This window comes from Canis lupus, chromosome 25 (genome assembly GCF_048164855.1).
Source record: "Canis lupus baileyi chromosome 25, mCanLup2.hap1, whole genome shotgun sequence".
Lineage (NCBI taxonomy): Eukaryota > Metazoa > Chordata > Mammalia > Carnivora > Canidae > Canis > Canis lupus.
In genome coordinates this window covers 31983694-32001715 of record NC_132862.1, presented here as the reverse complement: position 1 = coordinate 32001715, position 18022 = coordinate 31983694, and the positions used below count along the sequence as shown (strand labels likewise).

General features: G+C 40.3%; 1 protein-coding gene across 1 annotated transcript in view; it reads right to left on the bottom strand.

The window, feature by feature from the left end:
- Positions 1–668: 668 nt before the first annotated feature.
- Positions 669–18022, bottom strand: part of ARHGDIB (Rho GDP dissociation inhibitor beta) — a 19122-nt gene continuing 1768 nt past the window's right edge. Inside the window, exons 2-6 of the mRNA XM_072798880.1 lie at positions 10141–10324; positions 9405–9488; positions 6773–6849; positions 3397–3460; positions 669–1371 (exon numbers count right to left, since the gene is read on the bottom strand). Coding sequence (XP_072654981.1) covers positions 1172–1371; positions 3397–3460; positions 6773–6849; positions 9405–9488; positions 10141–10318 — 603 coding nt within the window. The 5' untranslated portion in view covers positions 10319–10324 and the 3' untranslated portion in view covers positions 669–1171. The remainder of the gene's footprint in view (positions 1372–3396; positions 3461–6772; positions 6850–9404; positions 9489–10140; positions 10325–18022) is intronic.

The window sequence follows — 18022 nt, the reverse complement described above, 5'->3', positions numbered from 1 at the left end:
TTAGATTGTTAGTGTGAGAAATGGACAAATGTATCATTTAAGCACAAAATGGGAAGTGATACAAAATTGAGAAACTCATAGGATACTATGAGAATACAGACTTAAGGACATTTAAGACAATGGTGGAGTTCAGTGAAAGTTCTCTTCCTCCAGCAGATGCTTAAGCAGAGTCCTTTGTAAGTAGGATGTTGCCAGGCAACAAAGGTGGAAAGAGAGTTTCATGTAGAGCCAAACATGGAGATGCAAATGTATGGGAGAATTATGAGTAATTGAATTTAGTCCAGATTGTAGGGGGCATTTGACAATAAGTGTAGGATCTTATTCTTTAGGTGATAGGATTACATTGAAAAATCATAAGCAGGAGAAGGGTAGTATGTGATTTGGCCCACAAGTGCCCTCAGAAATCCAAGATAGGATTCCCAGAGGCAGTGAGATATATATAGGTCTCAAGCTCAGGAGGAAGTTCCAAATGTACTACTATAGAGTAAAATAATTCCAGATTTCTACCACTCAGATTCTGAATATTCATTGCTCATCACACTAGAACAGGGAGACAAAACCTTCTCTGCTGTGTCCAGCCCACATGCCCTCTGAGGAAACTCATGAATATAAATGATTTAGTTATCATATTTGTTCAAAGGAAGAAAGCAGGGAAATGAAGGTCTCAGTCAGATCATACAACTGTTTTATTTACTCTCTTGTGCTCTTTACAGTGTCTCCCAGAAAAGAAGAACCCCAACTGGTAGGGAATGTGATTAGGGACCTTCATTGAGCCAGCAGCAACCACAGAAGAATCCAGGGTTGGGAATGAGCTACTGGAACCCAAGGCAAAAGGACTGTTAGTGATAGTTTGCCTATTTCCTGGTCTCTAGTTGCTCAAATGGGAAAAATAGAAGGAACTATTAAATGACTGGGTATTGAAATGAAGAATTTTGAAGATCTGGTCATGATGGGGGACCAGAAGGAATGGGCAGGATTAAAGTCTGGGTTTTAAGCATCTTGTGCTAGTGAACACTTTGAGAGACATGGTGCCTTAAGATACATTGATAACAGAAAGTGGGGAGCATTGAGGAAGGGATCCAGCTGTGAATGGGGGGAGGGATGGGGTAGTGAACATGACTGAGAAGGTACTTCTGGGTGGCAGGGTAGGGAAAGGGATGGGCAGATGCACTCATTCTGTCCACTCCTTCTTAATGGACAGGTTCCACTCCCAAGTAAGGTGGTCATGCTTGTCATCATCAGTGAAGAAGGACTTGTTGTGGTAAGTGCCTCGAGCCAGCATGCCCTTGGGAGCCTCCTCAGCTGGAGTCAGGAACTCATACTCTTCTGGCCGAGGCCCGTAGCTGCCAACCATAAATGTTGCTTTATCCACTAGGAAGAAAGAAAAGTTCATTAGGGGAAGAGTCAGACAGAAGAAAAGCAAACACAGAAAACTGGAACATTTGGAGTACAGCCTACGGCGATCAAACCCAAAAGCCATAGTTTCCAAGCCTGGCTAAACATCAGATTTACCTGGGGTATTTTTTTTTTCCTTTAAAATATTTTTTTATTGGAGTGTCTTTTAATAATACAGTTTCACTTTCAGGGACTATGGATCAGTAATCTGCTATGAGCAGTGCCAAGAATCAGTGCATTTATTTATTTATTCATTCATTCATTTATATATTTATTTATTTAAAAGATTTTATTTGAGAAAGTGAATGAGAAAGAGCACAAGAAAGGGGAGGGTCAGAGGAAGAGGGAGAAGCAGACTCCTTGCTGGGCAGGGAGCCTGACCCCAGGACCCTGAGATCAGTACCTGAGACAAGGGCAGACGCTTAACCGACTGAGCCACCCAGGCACCCCAAGAATCAATGTTTTTAAAAAGCATCACAGCTGATGCTGTCAGGAAAGTTGGGAAATCAGCACCTTAAATCCATGGGGATCAAGACCCTTCTTTTATGGAGATATAGCAGATTATACCATTAAAAGTCCCTCATTAATTGGGATCTGAGTTCTGGTCTCAGCTTTGCAATCACTTACAGCACATAACATTTCTGGGACTCTGCTTCTTTTTATATACAGTGAGCCTCAAGGGTCTTCTACCTACAACTCTCATTCTATGAACATATTAGTTGGGGGGGGGGTAAGGTAACAGCTGGTGATCGGAATGAACAGAACTCATGAATGGAAATACCAGATGGAAGGGGGAAGTCAATAATTTGGTTAAAAAAAAGTGAAGAACTGGTTCAAATGTTGAAAATAGCGAACCAAAGTTATTAATAGGTGAATAACGGGGATATATATTTAAAAAGGTAGGGCATTAGAAAGAATAACTAAAGGTCAGTAGGTACACAGGCAGGCAATGTGTACTTAGATGTTCAGTGTTGTCAATAAGTTTGGAGGAACAGCTACAGGCATATCATCATCCTCTTGCCTAAGTGAGGCAACATAATCTCTATACCCAAAGGAAAATAGGAAACTGAACTATTTTTTTCATGAGACTCGGTACTGGAAAGACCAGTTAAGATCTTCCAGGTCAACAATATTCTGTGGGATTTGGATAGTGGAGTGGTCGTCTATGTCATGAAAATTTGTCAAACAATTTTTCCCCTAATCCTTTGTTTAGTAATTTGGTGGAACTGACTTGTGCCTTACTGCTTCACACCCCTGGAAGAAGAGAGCACCCAAGGTAAAAGGGAACTGTATAAGTACTTCTATCACCTTTCCAAATTTCATTTCTCCCTGCCGATAATAATGGAAGGAAACTGAAGACAGTTCCCCAAGGCAGCTACAGTTTAGGTACAATTTGTCAAGTGCAACTGCAGATCATATGTCATATTATGTCTCAATCATAGCTTTTCTTAATTTAGAAAGAATTCTATTTCTTTGTTTTAAAAATTAAGTGCTGCCCCCCTACCCCCACTCCACACCTGCCCACATGCTACTGCCAACTCCTATTCCCAAAAAACACGCCACTGGATAGATCCTTCCAGTCTTGGATTTCTCTGACACTTAGGTTTATACCTGTGAACTGCTTCTTTTAAAAGATTTTTTTTTAATTTTTCTTTTTCTTTTTTTTTCTTTCTTTTTTTTTTAACTTTTGAGGGTATTTTAATATAGTCCATTTTTATTCAAACTTATCTTGGTTACACTTCTTCTTTATGAATAATAAGCTTAAATCACGGAAGCTGAATGCTGAAGGTTAGTGGTTGATCGAGTCTAAACTCGGTCTCTGAATGTAGGCTTTGCCATTAATGTCTAGGTTAGAGGTATATGTGTGCTCCTTCCTGGGAGAGTGTCCAAAGCTTTTTGTCAGATTTTTAAATGAGTCTATGACTACAATTATTAATAAGCAGAAGTTTAAGTATCAGCAGGGAGCAGAGTTTGGGAAAGCGTGAAGTGCGGGTCCCTTACCTTTCACCCCAGTCCGATAGGTATGTTGAACGTATTTCAGGCCTGACACAATATCCCTGTTCACCTGTAGGCAGGAAGGATCCAAGCAACTCAGATTAAAAATGGTCTTCATTTTTCCTTATCTTTCATGCTTATCCTACCTAGCTGAGTCTTCTTTGAAGCTGAAGGAAGGTTAAGATTTCGTTCAGAGTAAGTGTTATTATTTTCATTTAGTGTGGTGGTGAGGCAGAGATTGGAGAGGAGATCACAAGACTCGACATTGCCAATTTGGTTTTAATCATCAAATACTGTGCTATTCGGTTTGGGAGTGGGGTGTGTTTAATTAGAACATTGTCTCAATATTCTTCATTACATTTTTCCTTCCTCTAAAAGTCCAAAGAATGATCTTGAGCTCTCCCTCCCTGATACTGCTGGCCAGAAGACCATCCTTGTCTCAGCAAAGGCTACAAAGGTACCAATGGAAAATGTTATATAAATACCTGAAAACCCTAACCTCAGAAATGATCCACCTAGCATGAAAAACAAACAACAAGGAAAAAAGCTATAATGAAAATTGAGTCTAGAAGATGGTTGCACCCATAATTTCCCTGAGATTGGAGTCTAATGATGAGAAGATGGGCCCCCAGAAACATCTTCCCTACATATAAATAATGGGTGAAATCCACTCATGTCTGGCAAGCATTTTGGATGTCTGTCCTTTTCAGATGTTGTCAGAGATGTCACCACTTCCCCAGGCCTTTCAAAGAAAGGTCACTAAAACAGGATGAAAATATACAGAGCACAAGCACTTTGTTTTTCCATGATTCATTTTACTTAGGATTGAACTGGGCTGTCCATTAATTTTATACAGCACTCATGTTTATACAAACAAAAAGGAGGTTGCGTCAGTACTGGAGAGCTTAGTTAATTGTTTGCCAAGATGAAGAATGAAAGCATCTTCAAATAATTTCTCCCAATAGTAATTATGGCTGCCTATTTGTTTTGGTCAGAGTAATTAAACCAATTTTTCAGTGCTACATTTTGTTTCATTGGTGATGAGCTAGCACAGCAGCAAACACTGCTGGCTTAGGTTCTAGACTGTCACTCGGTAAAATCTATAGTATAAATCTATCAAAAGCAGACAGAATGGAAACAGCTTCATCAAAGAAATTGTGCTAAAATGACACCCAAACATTCTGATTACTCTGCCAGATGTGGCTCATACAAATAGGAAAAAAGGGAATGCATTTTCTAGAAGTCTCTCAGCTAGTCCTTTGGGCCTCATGGGAGATGTGGTCTGGTGGCAAAAAGACTAAAAAACAGGAATGGCAATTGTTATTCAGCAATAAGGACTTCAAAACAGAATCCTCTGTTTTTCTACTGCTCCATAGAGGGTTCTATCTATCTATCTATCTATCATCTATCTATCTGACAGGGTGGGAGGGGCAGAGGGAGAGGGAGTGAATCTTAAGTGGGCTCCATGCCTAGGACAGGCCTAATATGGGGCTCGATCTCAGAACCTTAAGATCATGACCTGAGCTGAAATCAAGAGTTGGATGCTTAACCACTTAACTGACTTAGCCACCCGGGTGCCCCAAGGGATCTTTTAATATAAATATGTTTGAGATGAGTAAGAGAAAAGTATGAATATTCATAGTATTCTCTTCTTCCATCTGCATGCCCCGCTATATTGCTCTCCTTCTTCCCAGAAGGAAGAAGCCTTAGTGACATGACAGCTATGGAAGTCAGAGAGAATGTACTGCATTTCCTTGGGAAGCAGGAGGAAAAGGCAAAGAAATGAAAAGAAACATCCCAGGCCAAGTTTTAGAGAAAGCCATGAAGTTTGCGGGGAATAAAGAGAACACCGAGTGCAATTAGGAGAAAGATAATGCAAGAGGGTTTTAGGATGTGTTGCTGGTGTTATAAATGCAAATTGTCTTAGATATTTTTCAACAGATGTCAGTAAAGATTTAAATTGGTTCTCAATTATTTCCAATTTTAAGCTGGTGTTTCTTCTAACGGTTGCTTCACACTAGGACTGGCCACAGATTGGTTCAACTTTGTGTGGGTCACACACAGAGAGTGGTTTTTCTCTTAAGAAAATGCTAAGCCTCTGAAGCAGATGGGACTTGAAAACTCCTTTCTGTACCCTCTTCTTCCATCACCTTAATGCATAATACCGACTACTACATTCTCTTCTGCCTTCCCAACCATAGCTGAAGCCCATACCCCAGACTTTTCCTTCTGATCTTATTCCCATCAAAATTTACCTGTCCTGTTTCATTTGGTACAAACTGGCTTACTAAATTGACAAATTAAGATAGTAGCACTAATGATTAAAAATTCAACCAGTGTGTAACCCATCCTAAGACTATTTGGATATAATGCCTTGGATATAATTCTAGGCATATTTGGATATAACATCAGACTCTCAGGTACTTCAATAATAAATAATACTATAGGAAACAAGCAAGTGAACCATATATAGAGTAGGTGTCAACAAATATTTTCAGAATGAAATTATTTTGAGGCATATTTATATATGGTACTCAGTGATTGTTCACAGACCCTGAATGAGGGGGGAAAAAAGAGCCCAGTGTTCAAACACAGAGAGCAGATGGGATCTTCCTTGGTGGCCCTAAAGAATATGCTGAGAAGGGCAACCAAGGCAAATATAAGCAACTAAGAGCAAATAGTACATTTCTGACTTACTTGTTTTCAGCCAAGATTATTTTCCTTTTTTGCTTTTGGCTGTTCACTGGGGGAATATGTCTATTCATTATATGTCAATTTATCTCCTGTTTAGTATTTGCTCTTACCTATTTGCTTGCTCCACAACTATAATTGTAATTTCCAGTTATTTACCAAGGTCCACACTCCCTGGATTTATATAATCCTTGAGCAATTAGAACTAAGACTCTCTATCTGTTCCATTTCTTACTATTAATTGATTCATACATTTATTGATTCCTCAATAATATTCACTAAATATGTAAAAAGTTTACTTTTTACATATTTACATAAATTACATAGTTTTGTGTAAAACATTGGAAAAAAGAGATATATAATCTCTCCTTTCTCAGGGCGCTTGGGCTGTACAGGGAAGAAATGGCACAAATGGTACAAGATAAAGCAGGGAGTACTTCATGGATGGGAGCATCCAGAGTTCCCAGTGGGTGAAGTGATCAGCGGAAATTTCAAGGAGAAGGTTCTGGTAGGGCAAAGGTGTGAAGTAATAGTGGGCCTCAACAGGTCGAGCTCAGAATTGGGGAGAGTACAGTCCAGATCCAGGGGAAAAAACCACAAAAACTATGACAACATAATGCAAGACATTTGATTTTTTCTTTCTCTGATTATAGGAAGAATGCAGACTTTATAAATACATGCAGATACTTACTTTGAAGTGAATTTTGACTCTGTATTCAACACCTTCCTTTAGCACAAAAGTTTCTTTTTTGAGGGCTTCAAGATCCCCTGTAGAACAGATTTAGAAAGAGTTTATTCTCCTCAGAAGGAGAAACACAAAGAGATGATTGAAGTTTAAACCCCAGAGCTGTTTGCTGGGCCCATCACAGCATGGTGCACGTGGACCTCAACTTGAAGAATATGTGAGATTACACACGTACATGCACACACATAGGCACATAGGCACCTGCCCTTGAAATGGCTGAAATCTTACAGCTAGATATGAAAAAAATGTGATAGCACCCCCCCCAAGTTTGATGATAATGCTAAAATATACAAGGTATTGTCATCAAAGAGTTATGTACAACAATGTTTTTTTTTTCTTTTTAAAAGTAGGCTCCATGCCCAATGTGGGGCTTGAATTCATGACCTCATGATTGAGGGATGCATACTCTACCAACTGAGCCAAATAGCTGCCCTGACAATGTCTTTCTAATTGTAAGTAATAAAAACAGATTTCAATCAGTCATCCCAGAGGAAAGCCTGAATTACCTTTTTATTTTCTCTATTGAAAATGATATTGTATATGTGGCCATACAAAGAGATGATTAAAGAATATGTCCCTGCCCTTCAAATAAATAAATAAAAGAAAAATATAAGAGTATCAGCTATTTGGTTTTGTAGATTTGGTGACATCTGTGGCATTTTCTAGCTTTAAAAAATTTACTTGTTTGGCTCCTTTTTATTGTTCTAAATATACATTCACTTTTGTACTTAACTTTGCATTTGCATTTGTAATCTCACATTATTTTTCTTCAGGAAAGTCACTTAAGTGATAAAAACTTTGGCCCCATAAAACCAGGATCTGACTCTGATTCTGGTACTCTGGTTAGAGACGTAAGCACTCTCTGTTCTTCTCCCAGTGTGATCCTGTACCATCTGACTTCAGGGGTGAGTGTATGTGTGCATGTGTCTCTCTCTGTGTGTGTTTTATTTAGTTCTGTGCATGTGCTTCATACCATGTATATGTGTGCACATGTGTATATATACACACACTATGTGTATATAGTATGTATATAATAAATATACTATATGTTTTGTATATATACTATATATCATGCGTATTATATGTATATGTGATGTATATATAATGTATATATGTATATATATTTACACACTATGTATATGTAGTATATATATTATTTGTATATAATAAATATATTATATATTTTTATATATTCTATACATTATATATGTATATACACATACACACTATGTGTGTACTGCATATATGTATTATATGTATATAATATACTATGTATTTTGTATATATACTATATATATTATGTGTATTATATATATGTGTATGTGTGTGTGCATATATATACACACACATATATATGCACACACACGCTAGGCTTCAACTCAGCAGCTTCTTGGTGACAGAAAACCATATTTGGGCATCCCGATGCTAAGAAAGTGAAAGAAATTGAGTTTTCCCTGCAATGTCATCAGGCCCATTGATTTCCTTAGCGCTAATTCAGACCTTATCTCACAAACTGACGGTTATACCTGGTAATGTTACACAATTTCACACAGGAAGAGGCCTGAGTCCTGGTGAGAGAGAGAGAGAGAGCGAGAGAGAGAGATTGTCCTAGAGAGATACTAGAAGGTGGGGGTAGTTGAATTTATGTCTGCTGTAATGATTTCAGTTGAAGGGGAAGTGTGTCTTCTCAGCCTCTGATTTCCTCCTTCAGACAAATAAGCCCATATAAGGTCAAGAGTGGATATGTCCTGTGAGAGGGGAATCACCTAGCTGCTAAGGAGTCATGCTTTCCTCTGTCTCATGAGACCACCTTTTGATTCTGGGAATAATGTTCTTTTTCCCTGAAGATCTGCCTCAGATGCCTCCAACCTCCTGGCTCTGTGGCCCTTCCCTCATTCCTCTCAGATGCACATTGCCTCCAAAATACCCACCTTCTCAGCCTCTATCTCCATAAGATTTAAGTATCAGGCAAGGACTTGACCCTTGTCACAATAAGAGGAAAGGAAATAACACCTTAATTTGTACATCTTTAGTGGGGGAAGTTGCTTATACAAGAATCAGAGCTTTAAGCTAAAATGGTACTTAACCGTGGAATTCCCAGCACTAATTGAAAGGTTTTAGATTGCTCCTTGCTTTCAGGTAAGTTCTTGAGTTGATATAAGATCAATATTCTCTGATATTTAGATTGTATGAATATTACTTTTCAGAAGCATACAGCTTGATTCTTAATATTTCCATCATCAGTCTTTTTATGTGAATAGTAAGTCATTCCCATGCTGCTGTGTGGAGATAAAAATCTGAAGTAAATATAATGATACAAGTAAATATATCCAATACTTATGACTGTACTGTCTGTCTTCCATTACATAGAGACAGAGATTGGATTTTTCATTAAGCACGGTAAATACTGTGTACTGTGAGAGCAATGATTTGTGAACTGGTCCTAGCATATGTTTCTTTGGGATTCACCTTAGTGGCGCTTCCTTTTACTGGGAGGGGGACAGAGAGTAAATGTTCCCAGAGATTAAGTTTCCCCTATCACTGGGCCCCTTTGAGCAGAACAGATGTGTCCACTTACCAGTGAGGTCCATGGTGATCGGTCCTGGGGCACTCTCACAAACCAGGGTAAGCCGGGTGACCGTGACATTGGGGGCTGTTGGGTCTGCAGGATTCAAAAAAGAATGTAAACATAGAGAAAAGACATGTGTGTACAGTGTATGTGTATCTTTTGAGTAGAAGAGAGGGAACATAAAAAGAAAAGTGATATCTCTATCCGGAGTGGCAACAGAAATGGAAGGGGCAGGTTCATCATGTCAGTCGTAATGACCTTATAAATTAGAGCAGTGCTATTTCTGCTTCAGACACTTGTAGGTCTGCCTTAGTTACCAACAGCAAACATTTCCTGGGTGGCTGTGGGCAAGTTCCTCTGCTAGGGCACTGCCCATCTACATCTTTTTCTGCTGTTGTGTCTGTGAAAGAGATGAATGGTTAGGAAAGGAAGGAGTGAGAAAGAGAAGGAGAGAAAATGTGAGAGGATGGAGAGAATACAATTTTAAGTGGTAGTCTGGAATTCTTTCTAAATCCCCCTCATGTGTAATTTTTGCTTCTTTCAATGCTGACTTGCATTTTCTCTCCAAAAAAAAACGTCATCCGATAGCCCATAACTTTATGTAGCACATATAGATTGTGCCTCACTCACTTAGCTCTGGTAACATTTGGTACTCTGTCTTCTGCAGCTGCTCCTGAGTTCCTGAAATCTATGCCTTATAGGGCTCCTTCCACCTGTCCCCCATCCCCCCCCACCCCACATATACCTGCCACCACAGGGCCGTCCCCCAGGAGTGTTTTCTTGTATTTGATTAGACTTTCATCATCTTTGTCCATCTCCTGTAGCTCTTTCAGGGATTTCTGGGGTGGAGGCTTATAGTTGAGCTTGCTGTCCAGCTCATCGACATCCTCCTCCAGGTGTGCTTCTGGGGCCTTTTCAGTCATTTTGATCTATTTCAGAGAGAGAGAGAGAGAGAGAGAGAGAGAGAGAGAGAGAATGATAGTCCATTATCCAAAAGTCAGTGGATATGAAAAATGTCTTTGGGGCTTCTGGTAGCACCAACCTTGACCTAACTGACTTCTGTAGTCATCAGTGATTTTCCAGGGCATTTTTCCCCCTAGTTTAATCTCACTACTTTTTATGCAATAAGCATAGAAAGCATTTGGTCTTTTCTCTGACCTTCCTGAATTTCTCTGTACTGTGACCAATGTCTCCTATTCATTGAGTAGAACTGACAAGAATGAAATAGCTCATTTGTGAATAATGTACAAGTGAAACAACATAACACAAGTGATCCCAACTAATGAGCAGATAGCCCCAGTTCAAACAATTCTAGAAATAACCACAGTCCTCTAAATCCAGCCACTCCTTTAGTGTCAGAGCTCTTAGCATCGTATAATCTCTGTGATGATGATTTCAAAACACAGGGAGCTAAAGTAATGGTTGGCTTCTTCCCGTTATTGAATTTTTCTCTGAACTCCTGAAATACTTCAAAGGTAAGTCACGCAGCATTGTAGGCCCCTGTGACACCTGCCTGAGGTGTCTGAATGGTTTCCATCCAACACCGCTAATAACTCCCTGAAGGCAGATACCAGGTTCTGTGTTTCTCCTGAATCTCTCATAATAATTGAATAGTTTAGACAATTTATCAACCCCCATTGTTTGATATATTTGGATCTACACCTAAGGATCTTCTGTTCTTTTGAAATGACATAAAATACCAAAAGACTCTTTAAGTTCCTCCAGACAAGATGGTAAAGATTAGCATGTCTTTATTTTACTTTTACCTTTCATTGATCTCTCTTTTTTAGATCCCCTTCCCTTTGAGTATCTCCCTTACCTCACCAGATTGCTAGTGACTTTATGCTCTAAGACCTCACCTGGGCAAACCCTGGAGTCTCCTTCCCTCATCACCTCCACTTATTTGCTATGTGTTAAAATATTGAGGGGGAGATTCTAATAGGATTATTCACCCTTAATTGTTAGTGACTGAATAATAGATTTAAAAATTAATTTGTTTTAACATATGTATAGTCAGAGATTTTCAGAGCAGAAAAGACCTCTAGAGGTGAGATATTCCAACCTGCCATGCAATCATTGAGAAAACTGCAATTTAGAGGTTAAGAGAAATGCACAAATTTCCATAGCTGGATGAACTGCAGTGTCCTAATAAACTAGAAGAATTTCAGGCCTGTGGCTGGCAGCAATGGAGCTATTTAGGGAAACACGGGAGGGATTTGGGCAAGGAGATAATTTCCTGATTTCCTGTAATCTTCCCCCAAGAGTAAGTGTCTTCCCTGCCTGTGGTTAAAGACTACATTGATCCTAAGTGGCACAACTCTAGACAATATCCAGCACATCTCATCCTGAGTGACTTTGCAAACCTCTGTAAAGTCCCTCAGGGGGTGAAGCTATCTCTGGCCAAAATCAGCTGAGGTTTTGAGTTTCAATGTCTCCATCATTGGCATTAGAAAGGAAAATAATTTGGAAGTGAAATCAAGCAAAAACAATTTTAGCAGAAAAAGAAGGAAAAAAACAGAGAATAAAAAGAAATGCTATCTCTCAGTGCGTCAATCCTCTTCTAGCAAAATAGCAGGCCAAGCACCATCAGCTTGATCAAGTCTGCAAACAGCATTGCAATGCCCAGGTCTACTTCTCGTGCAGGAAGGAAACATGCAGGCTTGTTCCTATGGCAACTCTTGCCTCAGCTGAAGACTCAGCACCACTCATAGCTAAGCCTCTTGAGAACAGCATAATAAAGATTGTGACCAGGTCAACTGGTATTCCAAACAACACTCAGGGAAAGTGAATGGACTGCTTGGAAAAATAATAAGGATGCAGTGGGTGGATATTGGAGGTTCTGGGGCATTTGAGGACAATCACTAAGGGGCAGATGAAGAGCAGTCCAGATGAGATTAATCAGGAGAGAGAGGTTCTCCTCTGGTGATATCCAGGACCCTGACAAGATACCCAGAGTGGAAGTCACATGACAAATAGGTGGACAGATCATCAGGAAGCCTTTCTACAGATGAGGATGTCTTGGATCTCTTGGACAGGCCTTTCTGGAATATATTGCTTGGTTCTAACAAGTCACCTGCAGAAGGTAACAACATCACACCCACCCACTAACTAGCTCCAGGTGATTTCCATAACCTGCAGGGAATTACTATTCTGCACCCTGAAATCTCAATTTTGAAAGGAGAATGAGAGAGAGAGAGAGAGAGAGAGAAGGGGAGAGAAAAAGACAAAGACATGATCTAGGACAGGATTTGACCACATCTGTGTGATCATTGGCAAGTCAATTTATTAGTCTTCTAGATCTTGAGATTTTTATTAGTACTTCTGAGATGTCAATTCTAAATTTCCTTGATTCATTGCAAACAGATAGATAATAATTGCTTCATAAAAATGAAACACAAATTTATTTGAAAGGCGTATAATAGCAGAAGATAACTTGAGATTCTGTATTGCTGCAGTAAAGAGGAGGAAATTCAGGACCACACTGAGATAATGTTAATTATATAGCATGCGAAAAAGAGATATAAAGCCAGATGAGTCCAAACCAGCTCAAATCTGATTAGAAAAAGATAAAAATATAATAATACAGCAAATAAAGAACTAGAAAAACAATTCTCCAGGAAAGCTTCTTTAAAACATAATATTTGATGATCACCACATACTCTCCAAAGTGGAGAAGGAGTTGGAAGATGGACAACTACTATGGACTGATTGATGGTTCTTAATCTTTTTGGAAATTACAGGTCTTTTAAAAAATCTGATGAAAGTCACAATCCTCATAAAAGGACAAAAAGGATATGCCCATGAGATGGTGTATGCAGTCCAGAGACATTACTGGAGTCCAAGTTTAGAAACATGACCTTGAAACTGTGATTTCTTGGAAACATGAAGCAGAGAGTTGAACGTTAAAGAGGAAGCTTGCTTCTTTCGGAAGCCTGGCCAAATCAGCGACCCAACCTAGCTTCCAGGCAAGAATCATGTTTATCAAACCCCAAATGCTGGATATGTAGAAGCAGAAGGAGAAATCAGATAACGTCTGTATTTGAAAGAATATGAACCCAAGCCCGGTTGGGGAGCAAATGTGCCTGGGGTGCAGCTCTTTAGGGGAAGATTTTCATGGTCAATCTAGTTGATTTTGGATAATTATCTCTTCATTGAACTACATCTCATCATGCATGGGTGTTGGCTCTGGCTTTGATACTAATCTGCTGTAACACCTTGAGCAAATAGTTCAACCACTGTGGGTCTTATTCTCCTCTTGAGGTTTGGGGGGTTGGAGCAGACCACCTCTAGGTGTGTTCTTTTTCGAAGCTCTCCACCTGTAGATTTGTCCTGCCCTGCAGCCCTGAGTCAGGGACAGATGAAGAGCAACCCAGATGAGATTAATCGTTAGAGAGAGCTTCAGACATTCAGTTACCTTATTTCACTTGTGTACATAAGAGACTTAGCCAATCTCGGTTTGAATATCTCAAATTTGTGTGAACTCTCCAAAGAAACTGCATTTTTTAAAAAGATTTTATTTATTTATTCATGAGAGACACAGAGAGAGAGGCAGAGACACAGGCAGAGGGAGAAGCAGGCTCCACGCAGGAAGCCCAATTCAGGACTCGATCCCGGGACTCCAGGATCATGTCCTGGGCTGAAGGCTGGCCCTAAGCCGTGGAGCCACCCAGGGTCCCCAGGAACTGCATTTTTAATTCCACAATTCACCTCTGGGAAACCTCAGATTCTGCTGAAGCCTCAGCCATAATGGCTTATGTAGTTAGTAGATAATAATTTCCCAAACTCTGTGTACATACTGAGTCACACACATCAGTATTCTCTCTTTATCCCCCTCATTTTTCTGTGGGCTATGCCTGTGAAAGGGAGACTAGGCATTTTACAGAAATTCTACAACTACCTTCAAGTATCCAAAGAACAACTGGCTCTATCATTGATGATGATAATTATATTAGTTATCATACACAGTGCTAAATGCTTTCTTGAGGATTATCTCATTGGTCCTTACTACAGTCTCGAGGGTGGGTATTATCATCATTCTCTTACAGGTTAGGAAACTAAAGCTCAGTTAAGTAACTTGCCCAAGCTGACCTGTTGTGTGAGGAGCAGAATTACCATCTGAGCCAGGTTGTCTGGCTTGCAGGTGCTATGTCTGTTGCTCTAGCTGTCTCCAGTAAGAAGTAAAAATGAAATTGTAGAACCCATTAGTCATCTTGGGACCCTATCCTGAGAGTGCCCAGGCAGAGGGAAATGTGCTTCTTTGCAAAACTCTGCAGGCTTTACCGAGACAGAGAGGCATCACATAAAGAGGATTTCAGGGCAACTCTGTCCCGTGTCACCTTGCACAAGTCCCTGAACCTCTCTGCACTCCAGTTTTGCCCTCTGCAAAATGAAATCATTGCATTTGGGTGGTGATACGAGAGCGAAGTGGGGGGGGGGGCTCTGGAGAACCTCCCTTTGGGCTAGTCCAAGGATGATGGCATTGGCTCTTTATTTGTTTTCTGGTCCACAATGTCTGGTTGGTTGTTTCGAATGGGCAGTTTTCTACAAAATGAGTACAGAATAAATAAAGAAGTTTCAGAGTGGTAGGACAAGAAAAAAGAAAAAAAGAAAAAAAAATCATTGCATCAGAAGGATCTCTGAAGCCTCTTCCTACTTCAGTGACTTGAATGCTCCTTAATTTAAAGAAGCCTCTGAAATGAGAAAAGAAAAGAGGAAGTGGAGGTGGGGTTGGGGAGAACCCAGTCCATCTGTGTAGAACTTTCTGGCTGGCCTTTTCTCACCTTCCTCTGCAGCTCACCCACTGTCCTACAAAGAGCAGAGGTGTTTTGTTTCTTTGGAGGTCATTTTGAGTTTGGTTTTTTACACAGTGAAAGTGAAATGGAGAATGAACAATTACATGTTTAACGAGGTTAGTTAGTATGGAATCTGTCAGGCCCCAAAACACATATTTTGTGTGTGTGTGTGTATGTGTGAGTATGTGTGTGTGTTTGGTACTCATTACCTTTGTTTTTTACTTCACAGGTGCCTCCACAGATGAATTTTCACAGCGAAGCCCTCACACACTCATGTTTGCTATGCAGTGAAGCAGTGTAAGAGATAGGCGTGCTGAGATAGGAACTTAATCCTCTCAGGCCCAATTAAAATGCCACATTAAGTTAGGATGGTTACTCATGGCATGACTATGTCGAGCACAAATTGGTGGTTTTGCTTGCAAGTCCAGTGAAATGTCCAAAATACTGAAAGTGAAATACACTTAGGGGTTTGCAGCAATCTCAGGACAGAGCACACTTGTCTGGTTCATTAATGCAGTTCCAAATAAGCAGAGGGCAAGAAAAGGTGAAACTCTTGAGTCCAGATGAAACAGATCATCTGGTTAATGCAAAGAAAGGTGATCTTCAATGCCTACTAGGATATGGACTTTGAATCCAGTGGCCAGAGATTCAAAATGTGGTTCTGTGTTGACTTATTGCAGGACTGAAGCAAATTATCAGCCACAGTGAGCCCCAGGTTTTCCACCAGTAGTGTGGGAATAATGATCTTGCTTTATGGAGTTGAAGAGTTGGAGAAAACACATGAAAATTTCTCAGACGATCCTGGCAATAGTAGATGTTCAATAAACTACCCATTCTCTTCCTCTGCTCCCTGCCCTGTGGGGCTATCTGTTCTGTTGCACAACTTCTGTGAAGCAAGGTAACTGACGCCCTAGGCACCCAATGCTTGCTCTTGGATCTGCAGTGTTGACAATGTCCACTCCTTCCATCTTAAAAATAGAATTTGTTTCTTTGAGGAGTACGGAAGAGACAAGAAGTTCTGGGAATTGCCAGGATTGTTTATTAACTGAATCAACCTTAGAATGGGACTGTCACTTTATATTTCTTTTAAAAGCTCCCATATGAACAATTTAATTTTAGATTCTATTTATTGCTCCCTTTTATAATTGAAGCCAGAGTTCACTCTGTGGATGATGAGAAATGATAAAAGACACAGGCACAGCCAGTGGACAGAATTTCCTTTGGCCCTGCAGAGATTTAACCCATGTTCCAAAGTGGCCTGATTATGCATCTAGATGTATTGGTCATGAATATGAGATAGAAAAAGGGAGATGAGAGAGAGACAGAGAAATATGTAAGTACCAGAAGTAGGGGGATTTCCATCAGAGAAGTACCTATGCAAACATCAGCATTCTCTGTCACCCTGTCACATCCTCTCCCTGCTGACTAGGATACATCTCATTTTCTCCAAACCTGGGGCTGCAGCTCTAGAAGAGGCCATGGAGAGTTGGGCCATCCCTGAAGGACTGCTGACATGGTAGAGCCAGTCAAGGATTTGGGTCTGCTTTGCTGCCTGCCTGGTGATTTAGCTTATTTGGGGAATCCAAGTTTACCCCTTGGGGCACCAGAAGCTGTCTTGGTCCTAGAGTCCTCCATGGTTTCTGAGTATGTCTTAGCAACATAGAAGGATTGGTGCCTCCTGGGTTCCTCAGTGCTGCTCTCTACCATCTTATCCCTATGGAGAACATCTGAAATAGTAAAGCTGAATGAGGAGAACCAACTTGGTGTCTGAGAGGACAGTGTCTTGTTAGATACAATAAACATTAAAATCAATCATGGAGACACCTGGGTGGCTCAGTGGTTGAGCATCTGCCTTCCCCTCAGGGTGTGATCCTGGGGTCCTGGGATTGAGTCCCGCATCGGGCTCCCTGAAGGGAACCTGCTTCTCCCTCTCCCTATGTCTCTGCCTCTCTCTCTTTCTCTGTGTGTGTTTCTTATGAATAAATAAATAAAAATTAAAAAAAATCAATCCAGAGAAGGGTACAGATTATTAGAAGCAGAATTCTTTAACATTTCCCTCTGTGAGAGAAATGATACACTCTTTCTCCCCTGGATATTCACAGGATACTCTCCCAACCCCAACTCCTATGCAAAAGGAAGGAGAACTCAGTGGACCCATTCAATTTGGCCGAGCATCTACCCTGTGAAGTTATTTACTATGCTCAGGATTCTCACAAATCTTTCTTTCAAATAATCCTTGATGGCAACTGCATCAAGTCAGCCATTATTGGGCAAAAGACTGTCCTGCCATAATTCCATACAGTCACTGAAGTTTTAAATCAAGTATGAAAATAAGTAAAGACATTATCACTTATGCTGAGAATATCAGCCCCTTTTAGAAAGCTCAAGTGAATTTTTACTAGCTCTGGCTATGGAAACCACAGCCCAGAGCTATTCGATCAGTGCTCACACAAGGGATGAACATTGAAGTTGTGGGAGCAACATGAGAGTCATCCCTAGGTATGCCAGTGGGGACTTTAATCCAGGGTCCTGGACAGCGCAATGCTGCCTACGAAAAAGGATGCCCAGAATGTGGGGTTAAAGAAAATTCCCCCCCAAGGGACATTTCCTAAAATGTCCTTCTAAGGCATTGTAGCTATTGGTTCTTCCTCTTTTTTTTTTTTTTTTCCTGTGACTTTAGTCAAATAATTTAACACTTACTATCCTCTCAGGATTCAAATTTGAAAGTTTCTACCACCAGGCTTGACAAAGAAAAGGCACTTAACAGATGTTGGTTCTCTTCCTCTATCTGCCTAGTTTGTAGTCTCTGGGGCTTCTCTCTTCCTGCTAGCTGAA